General features: G+C 47.9%; 2 protein-coding genes across 2 annotated transcripts in view; one reads left to right on the forward strand and one right to left on the reverse strand.

Annotated features, from left to right (window-relative positions):
- Window positions 1–11,056, forward strand: part of c1qtnf4 (C1q and TNF related 4) — a 101,797-nt gene that overhangs the window by 23,972 nt on the left and 66,769 nt on the right. The window lies entirely within an intron of this gene.
- ndufs3 (NADH:ubiquinone oxidoreductase core subunit S3) overlaps window positions 668–11,056 on the reverse strand; it is a 114,888-nt gene continuing 104,499 nt past the window's right edge. The window contains exons 5-7 of the mRNA XM_037692142.1: window positions 3,950–4,075; window positions 3,720–3,839; window positions 668–962 (exon numbers count right to left, since the gene is read on the reverse strand). Coding sequence (XP_037548070.1) covers window positions 792–962; window positions 3,720–3,839; window positions 3,950–4,075 — 417 coding nt within the window. The 3' untranslated portion in view covers window positions 668–791. The remainder of the gene's footprint in view (window positions 963–3,719; window positions 3,840–3,949; window positions 4,076–11,056) is intronic.

Consider the following 11,056-nt stretch of genomic DNA (forward strand, 5'->3'; position numbering starts at 1 on the left):
CATTTACCAGTGGTTTTGGCACTGTGAGCAGGTGCCAGGTCGTGCTGAAAAATGAAATCTTCATCTCCATAAAGCTTTTCAGCAGATGGAAGCATGAAGTGCTCCAAAATCTCCTGATAGCTAGCTGCATTGACCCTGCCCTTGATAAAACACAGTGGACCAAAACCAGCAGCTGACATGGCACCCCAGACCATCACTGACTGTGGGTGCTTCACACTGGACTTCTGGCATTTTCTTCTCCCCAGTCTTCCTCCAGACTCTGGAACCTTGATTTCTGAATGACATGCAAAATTTGCTTTCATCCGAAAAAAGTACTTTGGACCACTGAGCAACAGTCCAGTGCTGCTTCTCTGTAGCCCAGGTCAGGCACTTCTGCTGCTGTTTCTGGTTCAAAAGTGGCTTGACCTGGGGAATGCGGCACCTGTAGCTCAGATTAGCAGGTGGCAACAACATAATTCCCCATCTGAAGGTCCAGCATTTATCACAGTTCACCAGATTATAGAATAACATTACATCATAAAAATTATATAAGAAGAAACAGAAAATGTCACGAGCTGCTGTAACTCATCCTCACCCTCCATATCAACATAAATCTCAGAATCTTTTACAACTTTTTAAGATTTCTCTCCAACTTTAAAAGCTTAGCTCTAAATAAAAACAAAACACATTTTAAGACTTTTTATTATTATTTTTATTTACATATATAGTTAAAGTGGGGTTCAGCTGGAGTCCCAGAATAACAAACATTCAGGACAGGGTGAGGACGAGTGTGTGGACTGAACTGAGGGACATCACTTCTTGTCCGGGGTGGGGTCTCCAGCCTCCAGTTTGGCTGCAGGCTCTTTGGGCTCTCGGTATGCAGGGAACACCTCCCAGGGAGTGTTCAGGTCAAACTTCCTCATCTCCTGCGCCAGAGCTAAGGGCTCCAACACCAGGTGCTTCACCTCCTCGTCATAACGCACCTGCAGCCCAAAACATCCATTTATCTTAGGAAAAATTACTAAACTAAAACCTTTAAGGCTTGTGGGAACACCCGAGCCCAACAGAAGTCTGGCTTAAGCTAGATTTATACTCTGTGTGAAGAAATCTGCTCTCTGACACAGCTGAGGGACTTAAATGACATACCGTATTTTTCGCCCTATAAGTCACAGTTTTTTGCATAATTTACATGCCCTGCGACTTATAGGTCGAATCGACCCCCCCCCCCCGCTCCCCCATATTTATAAACCAATTTTTGGCTGAGATGACAATTTCATTCATTCTGACATTGAAAATATTGAACACTATCATTTTCAGCCACTAGATGGCACTCGAGGTGTATGGCATGCCATTGTATCATGTAATAGGTAAAAGTGGCTATTAATGACGCAATCGGCTTGCCATAGCCTGCCACCTTCATCCAGCTCGCCTGGAGCAACCATCAAATCAGCTTCATTTCGCTGCACCACCCCGGCAAAATGCAGCTGATTTGACCATTAAAGTGCGTTTATTAAGGAAAAGTTCAACTGAGACACACCTTTACTATAATGTCGAGCAAACAAACAATTGTTTTTAAGTGTTAATCTTTAATCGTTAATCATTTGGCAGCCAATCGATTTTTGGCACAACATCGGCCCATGTTTCCAGGTTGTCAGCGGTGATGCGTAATAGATGCAACTTATATGGCGAAGCGACATAATTATGGATTTTTTCCAAATTATTAGACATTTTTGGACTGATGCGACTTAGACAGAAAATACGGTAAGTAGATCAGTTGCGGACACGAGATCTAGACAGAACCTTTATCTCCCAGGGTTTTGTGTCACCTATTGTGTTTTTGGCTAGAAACATCGGGGTTGCTAATGCAGCCACACTGCTCAGGAACCATTGGTCACACTGGGAGTATTAGCTGTTTGGAGATAACATTAGCTTCTGGGATCCAACATCAACATGAGTACAGAGTATGGAGAAAGAGTCTAGTCTTCTTCCGTCTATGCTAATGGATAGCCCAACAAGGACCTGATTTTTATCAAACATCTCTTTCTCAAAATCGACATATCAGTGTGAAAGAACGCTACATTAGCTAATATTAAACTGCTACATTTTGTTTAGTTTGTCACTATGTTTTCAACCAAACAACGTCTGTGTTACTACACAAATGTACACTGAACAAAAATATAAACACAACACTTTTGATTTTGCTTCCATGTTTCATGAACTAAACTCAAAGATCCAAGACATTTTCTATGCACACAACAAACATTTTTCTCTCAAATATTGTTCACAACTTTTTTTGTAAATCTGTGTTAGTGAGCACTTCTCCTTTGCTGAGATCATCCATCCACCTCACAGGTGTGGCAGATCAAGATGTTGATTAGACAGCAAGATTATTGCGGCACGGTGGTGCAGTGGGTAGAGCTGTTGCCTCTCTGCGAGAAAGTCGCCAGATTGAATCTGGGCCAGGGGCCTTTCTACAGCCCAAAAACACGCATGTTAGTCTGATTGGTAACTCTAAATTGTCCCTAGGTGTGAGAGAGAGAGTGAATGGTCGTTTGTCTCGTTTGTCTCTATGTGTCCCTGTGATGGACTGAGACCTGTCCAGGGTGTCCCCCACCTCTTGCACAGTGATGGCTGGATATGGGCAACAGTGACCCGTGACTTAAAAAGGAAGAAGCGGGTAAAGAAGTGCCTTAGGCTGAACACTCTGAAATGTGCAGTTTTATCACAGCACAATGCCAGAGGCTGCAAGTTTTGAGGCAGCGTGCCAACATGCTGCCTGCAGGAATGTCCGTGTTCAGAGACCCAACCGGCCTCACAACCAGACCATGTGTAACATCACCAGCCCCCATGGTCATTGTCCATAACATACGCCTGGCCATACCAAAACCCCACCGCCACTATGGGCCGCTCGATTCACAACGCTGACATCATTAAACCATTCACCCACATGACGCCATGCACACAGTCTGCCACCTGCCCTGTCCAGTGACAACTGTACGACGTTAAAGTTAAAGGGATGGTCCAGGGAGGTTTTTTCTTTTTAGGAAGTTTTTTGTTTACACATTTTTTATTTCTGACAGACACTGAAGTAATTGTGACAAGTTTAAAGAGAATAGAAGTACAGCTGGATGTCACCAGCAAAGAAATCGTTCTGCTCGCTACTTGGAGCGACAGTCAAATCAACTGCACCGCCCCGGCCAAATGCAGCTAATTTGACCATTAAAGTGAATTTATTAAGTAAAAGTTCAACTGTGACACACCTATAATTTCGAGCAAACAAATAATTGTTTTAAATGTTAATCTTGTTAAATTCTTGTTAAACCCAAATTGCTCCCCGGGTGCTTACATAGCTGCCCACCACTCCACCTGGGTGTATCCCAGGTGCGATGGGTTAAATGCAGAGCCAATTTCGTCTTTGTATGGGAACATACAATGATAACACTTTATTATTTTATTATTATTACTAAAGTATTTCCGTGCACAATCCCGCGGCCGCCATTTGGCGGCCCATCAATTTTTGGCCCACATTTCCCGGTTCAGCCCACATTTCTGGGTTGTCAGCAGTGACGCGTAACAGATGTGACGTATACAGCGAAGTGTCATATTTTTAGATTTTTCCACTTCTTAGACTTATTTGGATAGATGCAACTTACACAGCGGTGCGATATGTACAGCAGAAAATATGGTAAGTAAGAAAAGAGAAGTGGAAGGAAAAGCTTCTCGCTGACGGCAGAGCTCACCTCTGCGTATCCTGACAGAGGGAAGTCCTTCCTCAAGGGGTGTCCCTCAAAGCCGTAGTCTGTAAGGATGCGCCTCAGGTCAGGGTGGTTGGAAATGAACACCCCGAACATGTCCCACACCTGTTTGAATGCAGCTTTACTGTTTGTTGCATTACATTCAGTGGAATAAATAAAACAGCTCCAGTGTTTCCAGTGGTTTAACGCAGCTCTAAGCGGTAGTGAAGACTCACCTCTCGCTCAAACCAGTTGGCAGCTTTGTGGATGGAGACAGTAGAGTCTATCGGTGTCAACTCGTCTGTGTATGTCTTGATACGAATACGAGAGTTGAAGCGTAGAGACAGCAGGTTGTACACAATCTGGAAACCAACACAGACACATGATCACTACAAAATGTTTTATAAGTTTATTAACCTTTATTTAACCAGGCTAATCCCACTGAAACCACAGATTTACTTTGCAAGGGAGGCCTATAGCTAAAGACAGCCTAACACGCATGTTTTAGGACTGTGGGAAGAAACCCGAGTAACCCATACAAACTAGAGAACATGCAAACTCCCCACAGAAAGGCCCCTGGTCCAAACCGGAGATTGAACCCAGGTCCATTTAGCTGAGTGCTAACCACTGAGCCATCACACTGCTGTCGAGGCAACATGTATTTATGCACTGCTCCTTTACTGTTAGTGTGAACGATATTAAAATGTTCCATGATCCTTTTCCCTAAATTATAATCAGTCTTGATGTGACCAGTCAGTAAGGAGACAGCAAATAGATTGTTGGTTACGTACTGTAACCCCAAATTCTATGAGTATAGGCGTAGCCCTTTAAGGTTGTCGCTTAGTGGGTTAAGGGCGAAGCGGATGTTGACCTCGCCTCACTGGGTCCATTCGAACACCGTATGAAGCAGAAGCTTGCCTCAAAAAACGTCTTGTCACTCAGCTCCCCATGTACGTAATTACACATTGCGTAATTATGTGTGCCATGCACAGACGCATGTTGTGTAACTATGCGTTCTGAATGCATGAACGCCCCGGAAAACTTCAACGGGGAGGGAAAAAAGCTGAAAAGAGCCATGAACCAACCGGTTTACGGCTGAACCGTATGAACAGATTAATAATAACAGGAGAGCTGATTATTAATCAAATGAACTGATTGGTAACAATAGTCGTGAACTGATTATTGACAATAGAACCAAAATAACAGTCACAACTTGTGACTGATAACATCTCACACTGTAATGCATGCAGACAGATGTGAGTAAAACGGAGTTCCATGAAACAACAATATTCATTCTGTAACACTAAGGACAGGATGTGTCATGGGACGAGCCGCCACAACACGTAGATAAAAGCGAATGAATGAGCAGGGTGTTGAGCATGTGGCTGCAGTGCAAGATGTCCTGCATTGTCATACCATTATGCAAAGCAGTCGAAGATGCGATACCCCTGGTCGAGTGTGCTCCGAGGTTGACAGGAGGCTAAATCTAATGCTCTGTAGGCTTCAAAAATGGCCTCACACAGCCAGTGTGACAGGCGCTGGGTGGATAACGGGCGACCTGCAGATGTATCTCTATAATGCACAAACAAATGTTGATGCATTGCAGCTGTGCACGCTATGTAACACGTCAACACCAGCACCGGACAGAGGAAATGAAAAGACGCTACTTCTTCTGATCTGTGTGTGAATGGGGGGGAGACACCCCTCCAATGATATCGCTCTTGATTTAAAAGAGCTTGTGATGTTTTAGGCATAAAATCTGGGTTTGGTCTTAAATCAGCTGAGCTGCCGTCAGCCTGAATTCTGAGACATGACGGAGCGACAGAGAGGGCAGATAAATCACTCACTCTCTTAGCGGATGTTAAAGCCAGCGGCAGGGCTGTTTAAAGAGACAAGAATTTAAGTGGAACCTGATCCAAAGACTCAAATGGAGCTTTGATCAGGACCTGCAGGACCAGTATTAAATCCCACTGTGGAACAAGTGGGTGTGAAAACAGGCCTGCGTCTCTGTACACCTTTTAGAAAACGCTTCATCAGCAGATGATTAAAACTTGTTCTGTCTCAGAAACCTTCGTGTCAGGAAGAGATGGCTGCAGCGTACGTTTTAATCGTGCTGGAAGCCAAATTTCTGTCCATCAGCTGCTGCAGAAAGAACAGCATGCCACCTAATGGACATGAGGTGGCCTCTACACCCTTCTCTATACACCTGTGTTGAAAAGCTGTCCGCTTTGATGTGTACAGCGCTGTGGTAGATGCAGCACGTGAAAACAGAATTGTGCGAACTACATCCTGTGGGCGACACATCCTCTCTAAGCGGATCCGTTCAGCGGCCAGACCCACAGGTGCTGGCCTATTTCTGGGTAACTCCTGGTCGCTAATACCTGCCTGAAGGAGAGCGTCCTCCCTCCACGGCAGTTTCCACGGGCGCCCCGACAGCAGGCGTTGCAGGACTGGGAACCATGGTGCACTCACGCGTTCGGGGGCCACCAGGAGAGCTGTCAATCCCTCCTCCTGAACTCGGTTCAAGAACCGTAAAATCAGAGGAGGTGGAGGAAAACGCGTACAGAAACATTTTGGGCCATGGGCTGTGGGCAAACGCATCCACCCCCAGCGGTGGTTCGTCTTGTGGGCTCAGAGAAAACCATAATTGACACTGAGCGTTTCTCGTGTCACAAACAGGCCCACAGCTGCTATATCAATCTGAGTCAAAAAGCTCCGTCAGAGGATGATTAAAGGTTGTTCTGTCTACGACAACTTTGAGACAAGAAGAAAACATGGCCGCAGCATACAATAATCGTGCTGGACACCAGATTTCTGTCCATCGACTGCTGCAGAAAAGGACAGCATGTCGTACAGTGGACATGAAGTGGCCTCTACGCCTTTCTCTGTACCGCAGTGCTGATAAAACTGACCACTTGATGTGAACAGTGCTATGGTGGTTGCAGCACGTGAATCCTGAATCGTACGCACTACATCTTGAGAGAGATCCATCCTCTCAAAAAGATCCGCACAGCGGCCAGATCACAGGTGCTGGCCTATTCTGATTAACTCCTGATCGTTCCTCCCGCCTGGAGGAGAGCGTCCTCCCTCCACGGCAGGTTCCTCAAGCGCCCTGATAACAAGTGTCGTAGGCCTGGGAACCATGATGCGTTCACGCACTTGGGGCAGAGGAGCTGCCAGTCCCTCCTCCTGAGCTCGGTTCAGAAAACCGTGACACCAGAGGGAGAGAGGAAGGTGAAAAAGCATTACGACCACAGGCTGTGAGCAGGCACGTCCACCCCAGCGGTGGATCGTCCCGTGGCTCCATGATAATTATAGTTGACATTGAGCGTTCTCTCGTGTTGCTACACGTCCACAGGCGCTGGCAGGATTTCTGCCGTGTCTGAGCCATAGCTCTGGGTGGAAGGTCCCAGGTCCCCGTGCCGCAAAGGACCGTCTTTGGACATCACATCCGCCCCTTGTTCGGAATACATTAGATGTACCCTACTCCAATGGAGAGCAGATTGGGTGTGCCCCACACAGCATCTGTCTCACGATGTGGCACATGGGTTGAGCGCATACATCTCCTGCCAGTTATGTATGCAACAGTCACTTGCTGTCTGTGTGAATCAAAAAACCCTGATGATTCTGCAGCTCAAGGTCAGTGTTGAGTCACATTCAAAGAACCCGTGCGACACTCCAAAAACATTTAAATGAGCTGCTGTATGGAGAACCACAGCGCCCCCACAGCTTGTTAAATGTGTGTGCCTCTGTGAAAACTGACATGTGTGACGTAGGTCTGCTGACGGAAAACAGCTGATATCACTCAACCGGTTCACGTGAGTTGCACTGCTGCCACCTGTCTGTACCAACTGCTCAGCAGCAGCAGGTGTCCAGATAAAGCAGAATTAGAACGGCTCGGGCGCATAATGGAGTGTTGTTTCTCACAGTTCAAAAAATTGATAAATCTAGAATAAATCTCATCTTTCCAGTTCGTTGGGACCAGGAAGTGATGAGAGAGGGACCTTGCATTTTCCTCTCCTTCCGAGACTCTAGAAATTACATTTAAAACAGAATTTCCTGAACTTCTGCGAGAGGGGAAGAGATCTGTTCAGAAATGACAGAAAAAAACATCACAGAGTTCCTCCACACCGGGGTTTGAGCTGTACTGCAGCGTGAATCCCCGGATGAAAACGGTTTGCCCATCCATCTGGAGTGCGTGCTCATTGCCACTCGTTTATAAGTTATAAAGCGGGCACGTATTTATGCTGTGAAACTCACATGCATGCTGATGTGAGCTGGTGCGCGCTGAGTGAGAAAGAAAACACGCACGTCCCCGAGCATGCAAATCGTTGTGCGTTTGCTGCGGGACGCAGCTCATGTGTTGTGCTCACATTGTGTGCAGCTGATCCGTGTAAACGTTCGGGGAGCGGGTGCACGTATGAGCCGACGTGCCCTGAAGAGTCGTGTGTGCGCACCCTCATTCATGCAACGCCTTAAGCCAGGATTGCCGCGGGAGCGCACGTTGACACTGGTGCAGTCAGGAAGCAGCGCGCAGCATCGGTGGGGTGAGGTTACCACTGGCTCGGTCTGCAGAAACACGTTCATTCTTGGCTGAGAATCACATGAACTTTTGAGTAATTCCACGAGCTGCAGTATTAATTCAGAAAACCTTCTTCGAGGATGAAGGAGCAGAGCCGCTGTGAGGCTTGTGAAACTGCTGATGCCGCGGGGGCGCGCGTTTGACACCACTGCGATGAAAAACGCATGTCGCTCATGCCGAGAGCGAGATACGTTACTGGGCTCGTTGACGTGAACGGCGAGCGCTGAGAGCTGCGTGCGCGCTTTCATGACGCGGGAGCGCGTATTGGCACTGCTGACAGTGAATGAAAACAACCTTAAAAAGGCTAATTCGTGATGAGTGTGTGTGATGGGGCCGCTTGTCAGATAATCCATGCTGACAGCCTGGCTAAAAAACACTTCATCATAAAATGATGTTTATTTCACATCGTGTCATCAACACACCTCCAGCAAACCGACACCTGGTTATCCTCCCTTGAGCTCTGTTTGTTGTCCTAGAGGACCCCCTGTTGGCGAAGTCCGGGAAAAAAATGAACTTCCGGATGCCGGGGACGTTTGATGGGAGGGGCTGGCGTAACAGAGTTGGGGAGGCGTTGTGCAGCCGTGGAGCATCTTGAAATGATCTCTCGCTGATGAAAAGAGGACCTCCAACAAGCTCCTGCAGCTCTCCTGAGAGGAAGGTGGAGTGACGAGCCAGGAGAGCCTCTGGGACCTCATTCTCCAGGTGCGATGCGGGGCGGCAGACAGCAAAAGAGGTGCACCGGTTGTGGATGACGTCAGCTGCCCTGTAGACGGAGCGTACTGCAGGGGCTGGCAGCGTCGTTAGCAAGCAGCCGCTACGAGAGCGGAGCAAGCCGAAGGTCAGAGGGGCCCACCGTCTCTTCCCGCCTCTGAACGTGTACGCCAACAGCGTAACGTGTTGTTCGCTGCGGCCGTGTGGAACACATGCTGGTGAGCTCAGTTGGAGAGCGGTGTCACCATCTCGGTTACACTAACCGGAGGCACGGGATGCTGGTCCACCTCGACATCTTGCTCCAATGAAGCCTCCGTCAGGCTTGGCTCCAGGGGGCACTGAGGGACTTTCCACTCGGTGAACCCCTGCTCTGGAGACGGGTGCGGACTGTGGAGACCGGCCCCCCCAATCTACCAGGAAAAAAACGTCTGTGGCCTCGCCCGTAGGACATCCTGTTGGGAAAACGAGGCCAGATGGATCAAGACGGGGAGCCGGAATGGAACCTAGTAGAAACAACCTTCCCGCCGGATCATCCGAACTGGCGGGAAAGGCGTGGGATGTAAAAAAAGGTCCCTTCATGTCAGCCGCCTCCTGGGTTACTCCGGGCAACCCCTGAGGGCGCCGTCGGTCATGAGCGGTGTGATCGCCGATGCGAAACAAGGTGGGATGGGATGAGCATTCACTCAGCCCCCCTCAACCGACACGACGCTCTCCAGAAGAGAATGAGCAGCGGGGGGCTGCAGCTGAGCGCCGCCTGTCCCGGAGGAACCATCCGATTCGCTCCGAGGGTCGGCGATAAGAGGAAAATTACAAGATGGCGTTGTCCAGCGTGTAGCGACCTGTCACTGAGAAATATTCCTCGGCGCTTACCTTGAAACAAGACTGCTCGTCAGCTTCTCCTCGGGGAGGAGAACTCACCGGACGACCGGAGGTCAACTGCCGGGCCAAGCATTCTTAACAAAGGTTGGTTATCTACACAACTTTCCTTCTTCGTTCTTCTGACAGTGCTATTAGCTTGCTGACGAAAAAATGGGAGCCGATTTCCCGCTCTTAACGTAATTTATACGGACCGGGTGGGGCCCACACAGCAGGTGGGCGTGGACTAAATTTTTCAGTGCGATGCTTTGCATATCAGGATAAACCCACTAAGCGACAGCCTTAAAGGGCGAAGCCTATACGAAATAGAACTTTATATCATGCTCAAGGTTTGATCCCCCCCGGTCATGTCCAGCATTGTGACACTCAGAATTATTGTCTGAGTGTCAAGTTAAGTTCAACAGATTTACTTTCACAAGCAGAGCATTATGGCTGGCCTTAATGCTCCACTTGATCCATTATCTTTACTCGCTTCTTCTTTTTGGGTCACTGGGTTCGCCAATGCCCATGTCTGGCAATCACTGTGTGAGGGGCGGGGTATACCCTGGACGGGTCGCAAGTCCATCACAGGGCCAAAAGTGGGCCAAACTGGCATTACAGTGGTTTTTCACAGTGATTATTCTGGTTAGAGATTCATGAGTCTAACAACTTCAGGGTAGAAGCTGTTCCTCAGTCTTGTGGTTCTACACTTAATGCTCCTCAACCTCCTTCCTGAGGGGAGCGGGGCAAAAAGTGTGTGTGCTGGGTGAGTGGGGTCCTTCATGATGCAGGTGGCTCTCTTCCTGCATTAGAGGTGCTATATTCTTTGTGCTATAATTCGTAAAACCGCATCATAGAAGTCCGAGCCCACGTGCACAATTATTGCGCAATGCGCCAGCGATCTCGTCACAGTCTGATTTACTGATGCATTCTTCTTTCTTTCTTCATCCTCTCAACATATAAACTTAAGCCTCCTCCTCTACAAGTAGATTAACACAATTTTATATTGTGCATTGTTATTTAGTTTTATTTGTGCTGTATGATTCGTAAAACCACATCAAAGTCTGAGACCGGATGGTCCGCACATTAATCACACACACAGATTATGGCCCGCCGGCCGAATCCGGGTCAGGCCGGTTAGAAATGACAGCTCTACCTCTGCAGGATAGAGGCCTTTATAGATCAATATATATAT

Source organism: Nematolebias whitei, chromosome 2, assembly GCF_014905685.2.
Source record: "Nematolebias whitei isolate Nwh7 chromosome 2, NemWhi1, whole genome shotgun sequence".
Lineage (NCBI taxonomy): Eukaryota > Metazoa > Chordata > Actinopteri > Cyprinodontiformes > Rivulidae > Nematolebias > Nematolebias whitei.